The sequence below is a fragment of the Anabrus simplex genome, chromosome 2 (genome assembly GCF_040414725.1).
Source record: "Anabrus simplex isolate iqAnaSimp1 chromosome 2, ASM4041472v1, whole genome shotgun sequence".
Classification (NCBI taxonomy): domain Eukaryota; kingdom Metazoa; phylum Arthropoda; class Insecta; order Orthoptera; family Tettigoniidae; genus Anabrus; species Anabrus simplex.
The window spans coordinates 866,913,115-866,928,834 of record NC_090266.1 but is presented as its reverse complement, the minus strand read 5'-3'; the positions used below and the strand labels follow the sequence as shown (position 1 = coordinate 866,928,834).

Here is a 15,720-nt window from a genome sequence, read left to right as displayed (position 1 = left end):
TGCTGGTTTATTTGCTTATGCAGGAAGAAGTAGAAAACCACCAAAAGTGCTTCAGAGATTTACTATTTGAAACTCACTCTGAATGCTGTGATTACAGTTAGGCTTTTACCACACATAAACCCAATCTAATGTGGCCTGGCATTAAAGATTCTCAATACTGATGGGTTCTTGGTATGTGAAGGACAACGATTGCTGTATGGTTGTAGCAATTCTCCATGAGATGAAGGCATCCAGCATTTCATTTCAAAGTGAGAAAAAGTGGTTGTATTTAATTTTCTTCAGAATGCATTTGTTTGTGTGTACAATTCTTACACATATACTGAATCCGTAAGGAAAGCAATGAGAAACTATCTCGCTCCTCATTTCCCCTGTTAGCCTCCTCAGTGATGCCTAGGCCATCTATGACAGCTGATGTTAGAGCTGTTGAGGAGCCAAACAGTCTTCAGGCTGAGTAATAAATAAATACATAAATACATACATACCTACATACATACATACATACATACATACTATTTGCAACTCACTCTGAACGCTGTGATTACAGTTTGGCTTTTAACACACACAAACACAATCTAATGTGGCCTGGCATTAAAGATTCTCAATACTGATGGGTTCTTGGTATGTGAAGGACAAGGATTGCTGTGCGGTTGCAGCGGTAACATAACATTACATACAGAATGAATAGGTAGCTTGTTCAGTGCGCCTTCATTCTTCCCAGTACCTCTTTTTCTCTTTCTCCTTGTGTTTATCTCTGCTGCTGCGATCGAATCTTTATTCCAGTATGTGTCCATTTGTGAACTTCCACCAGTCTCCCGTAGCCGCACCTATCCTGTACTGCCGTGTGTGGATAATTTTTTGTTATACCAATTGTCTTCCATTATTCCCCAATTTCCTACATCCAGTCACTCGTATTTCCTGTTAAGCAGATCGCATTCTGTATCTTCTTGGTCAATTTGTTATTGATGATCATCATTGGGTGTCCGACGAATCTCAACCTTATCGTATCATGCTCGAAATTGGTTCTATGCGCCCCTATAGCTCATGTCTCAATCAGTGAGCCCAAAATTCACCTTGAATTATGAATTGTGGTGCACCAAGATCTTTCTTTCTTCCTCCTCCAACTGTATACAAGCTCTCTTGACCCATGCCAAGTGTCCCAGTTGCATAGAATGCAGCATTTCTGATGGGCATCATACAGTGTCACAATTTGGCATTCCTCGATAGGTTTTCCTTCTGTAAGTTGTCTTGAACACGTATAGTAGTTTCTGCAGTAGTAGTGCTCTGTCTGCTGTACTCTTATTATTCTGCAGTCTATCTCTCACCCAGGTACTGGACGTGGTTGACACACTCTAACATTTGGCCTTCTTTCTTCCAGTTGGTCTCTGCATTCACTACCTTGGTCTTGTATGCTATCTTCAGGCAAACCTTCACCACAACCTCTGCTAGGTTTTCCAGTGCCAGTTTTGCTCAGTCTTCCTTCTTGCCTAGCAATGCCATACCATCTACGAAGGCCAGGCAGTTCACTGTGGTGTTATGCTTGATCTTGTACCCAATCTATACACCTTCGATGCCCACAGTGTTGTTCAGTTGTCTCTTAGTCTTGCTACTTCACCCAGAACCAGCATCAGTGACAGCCCCTCGAAACTGCCTTCTTAATTCTTAATTGCTTGGGAAGTCTTGTTGGACTCCTGCCTTTATTTTGATGCTGTCCAACAGTGTACTCCGGAATCTCATCCTGCCAGTTTAGTCTTCAAGTGTTTTAGTATCCAGTCCTCCATAGCGTAGCACTTCTGAAAGTATATTTCTGTTTACTGAGTTGTAGGCTTTTGGGAAGGCCACAAAAGGTCATTATCATGTTTTTCCTTTTCCAATGTCTCTGTTCTGTTATTCTCTTCAACCTGAAAATCTGTTTGGCATAGTTTTTCCCATTCCTGAAACTGTTATGGTATAGTCCTATGGTCAGCTAGAGTCATTCTTTCACTCTGTTAAACACCAGTTTCGAGGATATCTTGTTCCCCATTTTCAGAAGGGAGATAAGATGTCTCTATAGTTATCCAGTACTGTTTTGCCCCTTTCTTATGTATTGGTATGAGCATGGTCTCTTTCCAATCCATTGCTGTTCATCCAGATGTCCATTTTCACTCTGCACATGCCTGATCACACCTCTTGATCTCCTTAGTGCAGATACCATCATTACCTGATATCTTACTGTCCTTGAGATCCTCAAATGCTTTCACCAATTCTTTTGTGGTGTGTGGGTGACTGCAGTTGGTGTCCCTGGTGTTCTGTAGAGTCCTTCTTATTCTTAATAATAATAATAATAATAATAATAATAATAATAATAATAATATAACTGTAACTTGCTTTACATCCCACTAACTACTTTTATGGTTTTCGGAGACACCAAAGTGCTGGAATTTAGTCCCGCAGGAGTGCCCGTAAATCTACCAACACAAGGCTGACATATTTGAGCACCTTCAAATACCACCAGAATGAGCCAGGATCGAACCTGCCAAGTTGGGGTCAGAAGGCCAGTGCCTCAACCCTCTGAGCCACTCAGCCCGGCCAGTCATCCTTCTTGCAGGTGCTTCAGTGTTCAGTAAGTTTTTTTTTGCTAGTGGCTTTACGTCGCACCGACACAGGTAGGTCTCATAGCAACGATGGGATAGGAAAGGCCTAGGAATTGGAAGGAAGCGGCCGTGGACTTAACTAAGGTACAGCCCCAGCATTTATCTGGTGTGAAAATGGGAAACCATGGAAAACCATCTTCAGGGCTGCCGACAGTAAGTTTTTGAAAAATCTTGAAATACATTTCCTCGCTCACATCTTTCTCACCTAATTTCAGCTTGCTGTTTGTTTTTTTTTTTGTCCCCCTTCACAAAAGATTCTTTTGCCTCGTGACATTTTATCGTACTCTTCATCTCCCTGAAAAAGGTTCACAATTTGTTTTTCTTAAAGGCCTCGTCAACTTCTTAAAGTATCTCATTCCATCTGTTTATCCTTGTATTCCAGATCATCTTGGCAGTCATTCTTCTCACCGTCTCAAATGTGGAGAAGTCGTCGTCTTTCTTTCTGGTCTGCCACTTAATCCATGCCTTCCTTCTGGGCTGGACCATGCCTTCACACTCATCTGCCTAACTTCTCTATTAGTAGCCAGTAGTTTCAATTCTTCTTTTATCACATCACTCACATTTACCCACTTTCTCTCTACTCTCAGGTTCTTCATGTATTTATCTCTGTATTTGTTCAGCAGTTCTCTGTTCATTCTGTATTTTTGCAAGTTTTGTTCAGTATCCATCTGCATTTGATTTTGGTGAGGGCATGGTTATACTCCATTCTACTGTTCTCCCGACTCTGGTGTTCATGATCTCTCCCAGTGGTTTCTGTCTTGGATCGCTATGTGGTCTAAACGTCTTCCTCTGATCCTGTTGTCATAATTTGCCCATATTGTCCCCTTACTCACCTTAGCTTTGTAGTGAACAGTCATGATCCTCATCTTGTGCCTCCTGCACAGATCCACCAGCCTCTCTCTCTATTTTTGTTTGTTCTCTTGTGAGCTGGGTAGGACCTTTGAATTTCATTGCCATAGGATCATCACACCTTTCTTGTCTGTTTCTGTCACTATCCTGTCCCATGTGTTTCAGAAATTTTCTGTGCCTGCACTGTCTTTCTTGTTCTTGTTGTTTGTGGGTGCATGTGTATTGATCAACGTAATCATTTTGTTTGCTAATTTCATTGTCAAGTTTGAGAGCCTCTTGCTCATGCCATTCCATTCGGCAATACTAGCCAGTTACAACAAATGAATTTCATTTCTGTTCCGTATTGAACCACAATTTTTGCAGCAAAGAATTTCCACAACGAAATATTGTTTAAATAAACATCCACCTGTTCAATACCGTACAACTAATCTAGTTATAAAAATAGTCAATATAATCTTAATTCAGGACATGTTTCAATCCTTGTATCTTTTCAGCTAATATCAACAGTACAAGATATAATTAAAAAATCTTTTCAGCTAACATCAACAGTACAAGATATAATTAAAAAATTACAAGGACATTTAAACAAAAATAAAATGCTCAGATAAATTTAGAAATGTCTTAAAAATAATTGCTGTTTTGCATTTAAGAAGGATAAAAGAACAAACAATTCCTCTGATGTTATTTCAAAGTCACAATAATCAATTTCAAAGTCACAATAAACAAAGTACAAGGACAGTTAAATTAAAAATTAAACACATGGACAGGTTAAGAACATCTTTAAAATTTCTTGCTGAAGAACACCATACGCATTCATTTTTATCCTCACTTTTTATCCTCTTTACAAAGCATTAATTTTTATCCTATTTTTACCACTCTTTTTAGGCACTATTTTTTAAAATTATTTTTGTTTAAATGTCTTCATAATCTTTTAGTTTTACCTTGTACTGTTGACGTTAGCTGAACATGGTCCATGCAAGCACCGAAACATGTCCTAATTTGAGATTATATTGACTAGTTTTATGATGAAATTAGTTTTACATTAATGAATAGGTGGATGTTTATTTAAACAAAATTTCCTCGTTAAAATTCTTTGTTCTAAACAAAATACTAGCTAGGTAACTTTGTTCCACACCAAATTCCGTGCCAAATAAACGGTGGTTGTTTCACCCCAACACCCTGTCTCCCCTTCAGTATCATATATCCCTCAGATTCCACAGTGTTCTCATCTCTAAATCTAATTTCCTGGTGTGCCAGTAAGCTGATTCCATGTTCTCTCATGCCATCTAGGACTTGTTTTAGTTTATCTACCCTGAACATGGTCTGTATGTTGATGGTCTCCAATTTTAAAAGTTCTATTTGATCTGATCCTGTGTGTCTGATTTGTTGTGAATATTGAGGTATTAGGGAGCTCTAACTCTCCCTTTACGCACGACGCAGGTTACCCAGAATATGACAGCCTGCTTGAGACCAAGGTCGATGAAGGATTAACCCCTTGGGTAAAGTAGTGATAAACGTGTGCTCCATGGTTACTTCACGAGCTGAAGGACTGATTTGGACTACCACACTACTGGTAGCATGGTTACAACTGGGGTAGTGAGCCCCAGATGATGTTTAATTTACTACTACTACTACTACTACTACTACTATCATAGGCATCATTATACAAATTAAAAAAATAAAACTAGATGGCAAACACTCTCAAGTAATACTTCCTACTGACGTGTCTTCAGATAGCTGATGAACCTAATTTGCGATCTGCACAATCTACCGTAGTGTGACAGACGGTGAGGAGTTAGTTGGTTACTGGCCATTCTTCATCAGGATTTCGTGATTTTCTTCTAGTGTGCTGTTCTGTTGTTTTGGGATGACAATGCCAAGAGATTGGATAAAAGCAGGATACAGCATACGTCTGTTTTAGTGACTTTTGAGTATTCCTGAAGCTTGGTAATGCTAGCTGTTAGATAGTCTTCACAGCCATCCAAATTTCTGCTCAGATTGCAATATCATCAGCAAATTCTAATATTTGGCAGAGTATTTCAAGGGGGTCTGCACCACACAGATTGAAGAGGGTTGGGGCAAGAACGTATCTCTGGGTAAACCATTGTATAGCCTATGCCACCCACAAGTCTTCTCTCCTTGATGTACCTTAAACCGAGTGAGTTAGCGGTCTGGACTGAATTTCGTAGCTGTGAGCTAGCATTCAGGAGATAGTGGTTTTGAAACCCACTGTCAGCAGCCTTGAAAATGGTTTTCTGTGTTTTCCTATTTTCACACCAGGCAAATGCTGAGGCTGTACCTTACTTAAGGCCACGGTCGCTTCCTTCCCAGCCCTGTCCTACCCCATCGTCACCAGAAGACCTGGCTGTGTTGGTGCAATGTAAAAGAATATATATATAGATGTACCATAAAGCGATGACTACCAAGCACGTGGCTGAGAAGTTTGACTATGTCTTAGATGGCACTGCTTTCAAAAATTTCCAACAGAAGTCCTTCACATCATACTGTGCTGACAGATCAATGAAAACACCACCCGTTTTTTCCTAGTTTTCTGATGGTAATTACTGTTCTTCGAATATATATTTTTTTTTAATTTGGAAGGTAGCTTTCCAGAATAGAGGATTTCATCAAAGGAGCTTACAAGCCATCTTCATGCAACAGGTCTAGAATGCACCGAAAATTCATTGTAAAGTTCATCAGCACATTTCCTGCATTTGTGAATGACAATCAATTCCAAGGTTAAATATTGTGAAAACAGTATAGAGGGAAACAAAAGGGTGAAGGAATGTGAGATACTTCTGACAGCTGAACAGGAAATGCATGCGTGTGTGTGTCTTTAAATTTCAGCATGAACTGAGGTTTTATTTAATAAATGACAAGTTCCAAGTTTTCATTAAAAACTAAAATATGTTTTTGTAAGGCATAAACAAACAAATCACCTGTAAATTACTGTAAATATGGTACGTTTAAATTCTTGAATATTCTTCTCTGGTTCCTTTTTCAAAATAAATATTTACTGAAATTATTTCAATTGCCTGACTCCTTGGTTGAATGGTGAGCAATGAGGCCTTCAGTTCAAGGGTTCCGGGTTCGAATCCCAGTCCGGTCAGGGATTTTAATCGTATCTGATTAATTCTTTTGCTTCGGGGTATGAGCGTTTGTGTTTGTCCCACGAATCTCCTCTTCATATTCCGACAACACACCACAATACACTACCAACCACCACAAAAACACGCAATAGCATTTACATCCCTCCACATACGGTTGCCATCAGGAAGGACATCCGGTTGTAAAACAGGGCCAAACTTGCACCCACGACCCTACAGGTGTGGGAAGAGCGTTAGATGAAGAAGTGAAATTATTTTAATAACTGTTACCAGCACTATAATACAGACTCAGAAGTTTTGCATCACACATAGTAATTATTGTGGCACATGCATTGAGAACCACTGATATAGAGCTTCAAAATTATTAAAGTTACATCTTATTAAAAAAGTGTGTGTTTCCAGGGATCCACGAAAAAGGTATGCATTTTGTGACTGGGTTGCAGAAAAAGGTGCAAATAGAAATACAGCAATATTTTACTCCCTTTTGCAGATAGGTTTTCTGCAAGAATTCCAGCAAGTAATGGGAAATATGTTGAACAGGTGTCAAAAATATTGAGGACTGCAGACATTTTCAGCATCATCCTACTTATGTATCACAACTCTATAAGACTTTAGCATTATACATTCAGCATACTGCATAGCCAACGCAGTACCAGACCTACAATTACGAAAGCTCCTGCAAAGCATTATACACGTGGATTCTACATAATCTACATTGTGGAAGATGATAAAGTGAAATAAGTAACATCCTACAGTTCAAGGATAGATACCCTTCACTTCTAATTCTCCTTTCCCAGCTTGACTATGCTGCCTGGAATCTTCTATTCAGGGCTATACGATATTCAGAGCTATACGATTCGAGGTGCTCCCTGTTAAATGTTATCGTGCTGAAAACAAAAGCATTACAACAAAATAATTAACCAAAATAGCACTGGATGCAAATTGTTTCAACCAGTAAATGGGTCATTTACAAAATGCCCATTACTGAAAATGATCAATGAAGTTACTGACCGGCTGGTGTAGATTTCTGAATCGAGAATGCATCTTCAAACTGTTACTTTATTAAGTGTCTTGTTTGTTTGTGTGTGCTTTATCTTTCTTTCTTTCTTTTTCTTTGTCTATCTGTCAACTCCTTAGTCATGTTTCTTGATACAGGGCCAGGAATGGGGCAAGATGAAATTTATATAGCATTTTTTTACACTCGGATGCTCTTCCTGGTGCCAACCTCAGTTCAGGGGCTAATGAAGATGAAATACATGATGGTGAATGAAATTGGATAAGGAGGTGGAAGGAATCTGCTGAGGTCTCTGAATTGGAACTGTCCCAGCATTTTCCTGAAGTGTAAATAGGAAACTTCAGCAAACCATTCTTAGGACAGCCGATGATGGGGTTCATATACACATCTCCTGAACGCAGAGCTTGGCTCCATTGCCGTAGCGCATTAACAAGCGCAGCCACTCCACTCTCTTAAGTGTTTGGTCACAATCCAAAAATATCTGCGTGACCTACAGAAACAAAATCGACAAATTTTACCATTATCGGTCCTTAATTGGTCCATATTGACTTGTAACAATAATACAATAGGTGACTGTTTAGTCTGCCCTGTCAATATATTATCAATATTTGATTTTTTTCAATGTTTTTTACATGTACATCAGATATGTAGATGATGCTTTTGTGATTATTAACGAACAAATACTAAAACCGAAAGAACTATTGGATAATTTAAATAACATAGACAAACATATTAAATTCATGATAGGATTAGAAAAGAACAAACCCTTAAATTACCTTGATATAACAATCTAAGGCAGAATAACCACTTTGAATACCAAATATATAGAAAACCAACACAAACCAATACAATAACTAGAAATTATTCCAATCATCCAGGACAGCACAAGAAGGCCACTTTTTATAGTTTAATTAATAGGGTTATAAACACACCTCATTCTGAAAAAGAACGGGAAAAGAAAAGAAATGACACTAATTTACGATATAGCAAAAAGCAATGGTTACACAAGAAATCATGTCAATAAAATAAAGAATAAAATCATCAACAAAATAAAAATGCTTCTCGAAGAACAGAAAGATCTGTCTAACACTTTCAAGAAATTCAATATTGAAATAGCATACCGAACTAATAATAATAATAATAATAATAATAATAATAATAATAATAATAATAATAATAATAATAATAATAATAATAATAATATATTCACAAATGCAAGTAAGATTAACACAGACAACAAAATTAATAAATCAGGGATATACAGACCGACATGTCAAAACTGTAACCATAGATACATTGGACAATCAGGAAGAAACATATCCGTTAGATATAAAGAACATATAAACGCCAAAAGGTAGGAGATACTAGGCTATGTGCGAACATATGCACGAAATGAATCATTCATTTACCAGCATAGAACGAGATATGAAATTAATACATTCGACAAATAAAGGGAAATACATGGATGTCCTGTAAAAATTAGAAATCTACTTAGAACAGAAACAAAATATTGACAATAATTTAAACGAACACATCAACGAAGAAAATCTGTTATTTAAATTAGCTAACCAATATGTGAAAAGAAAGAAAAAGGATAATAGATAACATCAATTATAACCGTTTAGCCCACCCTCCTCCCCTTCCCTCCTCTTAGGCGTTCATAGTTGCAAGCAACAATAGCAGTATACACACTAGTAAGGGTCTGGCTGCCAAGCAGGTAGGCTTCCTCTGCTTCAAGATTTCAGTAAGTTCTATTATTATATACTTATTAAAACATTTTTAGAATATGTTTTATCTGTGTAACATAGCCTTTTCTTTTTGTAGTACTAGAAGAACAAATTCAAGAACATTACGAGAGGTTTGTTCCGCTCTGTTTAAAAAATTCAGTCCAACAACAGTAAAGCAGGACTTCATCTGGCCTGATAGCAATAATACACAACTAAATCCTAATGTGTTTTATAATTTAATAATAAAACAGTGCTTCCTAGCAGTATACACACTAGAAAGTGTCTGGCTGGCAAGCAGGTAGGCTTCCTCTGCTTCAAGATTTCAGTAACATCAACATGATTTAAATTTGACGATAGTTGATTTTGAATAGCCTATGCTTAAATGGCAACAACAATTCAAATAGCGCAAGAAACAGTTTAACTGTGGCCGACTCGGCCAATAAATTTATCTAAGGATTATGATAAATATTTGTAAACGTTGTACAATATAGGAGGAATATGTGAACTTTCCACAAGTGTTTTAAAGTGTTCTAGTATGTGTGGATGTGTTACATTACAACAGACATTAACAAGAAAAAAAAAAAAGAGAGAAAAAAAAAGAGAGAGAGAGAGAGAGAGTGTGAGTGTGAGTGTGAGTGTGTGTGTGTGTGTGTGTGTGTGTGTGTGTGTGTGTGTGTGTGTGTGTGTGTGTGTAGCGGTTAGAGTCAATATCACAGATGGCAATGTTTAATGTAAAACTGAGGGATGTTAGATCTTGGGATTTGGGAAGATTGATACTGATGTAGAAAGCGCTGATGAAGGGAGTTAAGGCTCTCGAAACATATACGTGTAAAACATTGTAAAAAAAATCAAATACTGATAAAATATTGACAGGGCGGACTAAACAATCACCCGTTGTACATTATTATTACTATAGAAACAGTTACTCTCTTTCCCTTATGTCTCCTCAACAGTGTAATTATGTGTGTAAAATTAATAGGACAGGCCCTATCACATTGGCGCTTTATTGGTTCTCTGCAGTCTCAACTGCCTAATTCCATATGGCAAAATTTATTATCTCCTTACAAAAAGTAATCATACAAATGTCTAGCCCTTGCAGAGATTTACCTAACTTACTGCACTTTCTTTATGTACTTTTGTAAGCATTACAGTACATTTGCTTCACGCTGTTCCCTAACCTAAAAAGTATCTTATGGATATAGAGATCACAAAATCCTTCAGGAAATGGGGGAAGCTACTTACAGAACAGCGAGGACATTTCCAATCTCCATCAGGAATGTCAGTAAGTGGCGGACTTAGGCAAAATGTGTGGTAGGCTGACGGACAAGAATCACAGCATAGAAGCTCACCGCCATCTTTGCAGACCCTGTTTAAAAAAAAATTTCATTTTACAGCCAAAGATTATCTGTACCTTCAAAACATGACAGAACACACATTTTGTAAACAATTCAATCTACCTCACAGAGAAAGTCTATCAGTTTTATGACAAGCAAATATATCTCTCTTAGAGAATACCTATCTCTGCAATCACTTGTGCTACGATGTTCCCTCTCCTCTGTGTGCAATATTAATCATCCTGGAAACTTGCTGCCTTACGTCCACATCTGCTGGTCTAATTTGGCATTCCTGCCTGAATATTTACCACACAATGTACAATATAAGCACTTACTAATGATCAGTATACAACTCTCTACGTTTGAATGTATGTAAATGCAGAGCAAAAATTAATATATCTATATATTAATGAATTAATATATCTATATACAGTAGAAGTCTGCTATAGCAAGTACGGCATATAGTGAGAACTCTGTTTCTGTCCCTTGAAAATTCTTATATTGAACAGCATACCTGTAGGATGATTGCTGTCCTGAAATTCCCAGCTGTAAAACACGATGCTGCAGCGAGTGGGAAACAGGATACACGAAGGCGATGGACGATGCACTCGTCAAATAAAGCATCAAATAAGTATGTTTGAAAATGGGGTTGCGTAAATTACACGAGCACACTAATTTATCCTAGGGGAAGAGTATTGACCATACTGGAGTATTGCTCAAAAATAGGAAGAAGTAAAAATGAATTGGAAAATTGGAAGACGAGTTAAAAAACTGAAACTTTCTGGGTAAATTGGAAGGGTTGACAGGTATGAGCATATTATCCTTTGGTTACAGCGAAAACCGTATCAATGATGCATCTGTTATTACGAGCGATTAAGTGTGTGTAATTTTTTTCCATTATCAGTATTTATGCACTCCAGCTATTATATTGAATGTGATCGATCATCTTTGGTATAGATTTTTTGCTATGTGCACTAACGAACACACTCGTCGACATACGAACTCGAAGGCGATATCGGAGTCGATTAGTAATACTCGTCGACCGGTGTTCTGTAAGCATAATTCAAAATGTTTCCGTAATAAATGAGTAAATAATGTGGCTGATAGCAATAGTCAACTCGTTAGAAATTAAGGCTGAAGTATACAATCGCTTAATTTTAAAACTATATACTGAAATTAAGCAAGAATGTTTTACACCTCAAAATTCAGTGCAGAGTGGATGACTGATTTCGGAGGTTAGTTTATTCAGTAAAACCTCGTTAGGCAATTTTGCAGGGGGCAAGGAAAGGTAATGTGTTAAGCAAGAAAACTTACTATTGAATATGAATATGTACGAAAAATTGATATGTTTTTTCTGACATGCGTGCATTTTATGTCGTGTATGCCCGGGTACAGTGAAAGATATTGGCTATCTACCATTTCTAAAGATGTGATAAGAGTATTAAAAGGAGTGAAAAAAACAAGTGAACAAATATGAAAATCTTCTCTACTGGGGCTAATCAAATAAAAATAATGTATTGAAAGGTGTGTAAAACACCTGACAACACATAAAAACGTTTGCTGTGGGGCCCCATAAAAGTATCAGTGCATTATTGCAGATCACACACTTTATAAAACAAATGTCAGCTGAAGCCATATATTTCAGACCAGTGGGTTGAACATTGTTTTCTGGTCACACTCTTCGACCATGAATTAGGACGTTATACTTGACCATGACCGAGAGAAATGACTTTGACCATCCAAGACCAACTACGTAGTTGGTCTCGGATAGTCATCTTGAATGCAAAAACACTCTGATCAACTCGAGTCAAAACTCGAAGGTGCGAGTTTCAACATACGCACCATAGTTGAAAGATGTGGATGTCTGTCCACTTCTTGGATTTTGTCTTCATTAGTAAGCGATTTTACGACATTTTCAGTATCTATAACGGGGCTACCACAAGACAAATATGCACCACACTAATCTATCACGCGACAAATATTCGCTACCCTTCACTGTGTCACTCAACACAGAATAAATTTCCAATGCGAAATATAAACACAAACAGGCTAACTGGGTTATTCAGCAATATCAATGAAAACCCGAAAGCAAAACTGAACTTTCCTGAGGCTAATGGATTGCCTCCCAAAGCTATATTGTTTACTCTCTAAATTTCCGAAATTCAAGGCCATTTCTTGTTTTTGCGTAACTTTCCTCGACCTGACTCCTGTGGTCAGGGCTCTAATCTGTGTTGGAAATAACATTCCTTTCACAAGGGATGACAAAGAACAATTTCAGGGCTGGGAAAAATGTGAATGTACTAAGCAGTAATAATGAAAATTTGTGACACGGTAAGTGAGGTACGTTTAGAGAGGTTTAATACGACGTGAAGCGGGACAATACCAATATAAATGGTCCGTTATTGGACATTATAAATTTTCCAGCTAACTCATTCCTGAGTTAGGAATGAGTTAGTGTTCAACCACAGTCTGAAGTCCTAATCCAGAACATTCCTGAGTTAGCTGGAAAATTTATAATGTCCAATAACGGACCATTTATATTGGTATTATAAATTTACTCATTCGGGAAAATATTTCAGATTCCTTATGGAAATCAACATCTATATCGTCTGATGGCCATGCGGGCATCAATTTTTGGTACTGAGACAAAATCTCTCATAGTACATTGGCACTGCCGGTGGCTTCAAGTGGCCTACGCAGTGGCCTCCATGGTAAACAGGAATGAGTTAGCTGCAAAATTTATAATGTCCAATAACGGACCATTTATATTTGTGATACGGGACTTCAAATTTACGATATGCTAAGTGAGAAATAGTCTTAATGAGGAACGCAGTACGAGGTTTTACAGTATTTCCTTGTGTCTGGTTAAATTTCGGAAAGGATATTCCCGAGTAATTAATAGCGAAAATGTTATCATTACTTTATAGGTGCTTGAAATATGTTCTTATGATACATATGAGGTTAAGTTAGGTTAGGTGACTGTTTGAATAAGATAACTGAAACATTTGCCACAGAAGCCACTGGAGGGATACTCCTTGAAGTTTTCAGAATAAAACTGAACATATGCGTTCACGTTGTCTCGGAATTAGAAAAATAACTGACGAATAAGCTGTAGGATGGAAATCTGCGCAAACGCGCAAGTTTTGAACAAACAGATAGCTCTTCCATACCTATTTTAATGTGTGTGGGTTTCTCCACAAACTTTTACAAAAATCGGATATAACGACAATTCGGTACAGTGAGTAAATTTTTCGCCGTTATGAATTCTTGGTATAACAGACCTTTACTGTATTAATTTATGAATGTATGTTCTGGATTAGGGCTTGAGACTGTAGTTGAACACTACAGATGCAATTTATAATGATTTTCAATGTGAATTAAGATCAGGACTATCAGTGCAGGTGGATTGTCTGTTCTTGGACCTGTATTAGGACTAGCCTGAATACAACCAGAGATATTCCAAACTGAAATTGCCCTACTTAAAAGGTAGTTTAAAAAACAAAATGTGCAGTGATGGTAAATGACCACAATATTTTTGTTTACTTTTCATTACTATTCTGAAGAGAGGATATATATCCAGGATGAGGAAATTAGAAGGACATGGATATGGTTAGTGAAATGTTCCAAAAAAATAGACAGCATGCAAATTCAGGACATAAAAAGGGAATGGGTGGCATACAGGGAAGCTGTAGTAGAACAGCAAGGGGATGCTAAGGAACAACTGTGTGTAAAGATGAGGGAAAAAAATACAAGTGGCCCCAAACAAGGGTTGATGCAGACAGGGAACTGTATGTAGATGAAAGAAATGGAGCGAAACATAACTGTTGAATCCAAAAAGAAGTCTTGGACAGATTACGGTACCCTACAGAGGCTTGGCCAAGCGACAGGGAAACCTTTCTAGGCAGAAATAAAAGAAGGGAGGAAGGAAACTAATGTCAGGTGAACTCATAGAAGACCCCAGGGAATGACTGGACAGGTGGAAGGAATATTTTGAAACTCTTCAATGAAAAAGGAAATCTTTCTGTTGACGTCACAAACAGAGCTCATGGGGAGGAGGATAATGATATCAGTGGAATTAAGCTTGAGGAAGTGGAAAGGATGGTAAATAAAATCCAGTGTCGTATTAAAGTAGCAGGAATAGACAAAATTAGACCTGAAATGGTGAGATATAATGGGAAGGCAGGGATGAAATGGCTTCACAGAGTAATAAGATCACCATAGAATGTTAGTAAGATATCTTCTGATTGGACGAAAGCAGCAACTGCACCTATCTATAAGTAACGGAACAAGGAAAATTGCAACAACTATCGAGGCATTTCATTGATCACTATATTACGCAATGTGTTTACTAGCATTTTGGAAGGGAGGGTGCAATCAATGGTGGAGAGCAAGTTGGATGAAAGCCAGTGTGGTTTCAGACCACAGAGGTGCTGTCAGGATCAGATTTTCAGTATGCACCAGGTAGTTGAAAAGTGCTACGAGAGGAATACACAGTTATGTATATGTTTCATAGATCTAGAAGGCACACGACAGTGTTCTGAGAAAAAAGATGTTAGCCGTACTGAGGAGTTATGGGTAGATCATTAAAAGCAATGAAAGGCATTTATGCTGACAAACTTACAGAGATAAACAAGGCTGTAATCTTTCACCCTTGATGTTCATAGTTTGCGTGGCTCATCTAATAAAATGTATGAAGTTGCAGGGAGGGATTCCGTTAGGTGGAAATGTACACTACTGTTCTAAAGTATTACACTCAGTTCATTGTGACAATATTATTTTGTTAGTAACATATTTAAATGTCTTGAATGCAGAAAAAGCTTATATTAGTCATGTATTTGTATCTGGTTTTCTTTGGCTATGGCTTGCAATAATGCCTAGCAACAATGTGATCTCACGCTGCCGATTATTGCCTCAGAATGTGCTCTGTGTTGCCAAAGTTTGGATGCATTCACAAGTACTGGTTTGAAAATATTGCTGGATTTTTAATTTTCTTTCTACTGTGCGTGTGGTGCATTTACAGTCATGGTGAAAACTCGTGAATTAACCTCTTCAGTGGCA

General features: G+C 37.7%; 1 protein-coding gene across 5 annotated transcripts in view; it reads right to left on the bottom strand.

The window, feature by feature from the left end:
* The window catches only part of Mi-2 (chromodomain-helicase-DNA-binding protein Mi-2 homolog), a 743,946-nt gene that overhangs the window by 383,820 nt on the left and 344,406 nt on the right, over positions 1 to 15,720 (bottom strand). For all 5 annotated transcript variants that reach the window (XM_067141602.2, XM_067141598.2, XM_067141599.2 and 2 more), the window contains exon 10: positions 10,571 to 10,694. In XM_067141602.2, the coding sequence (XP_066997703.2) occupies positions 10,571 to 10,694 (124 nt within the window). The remainder of the gene's footprint in view (positions 1 to 10,570; positions 10,695 to 15,720) is intronic.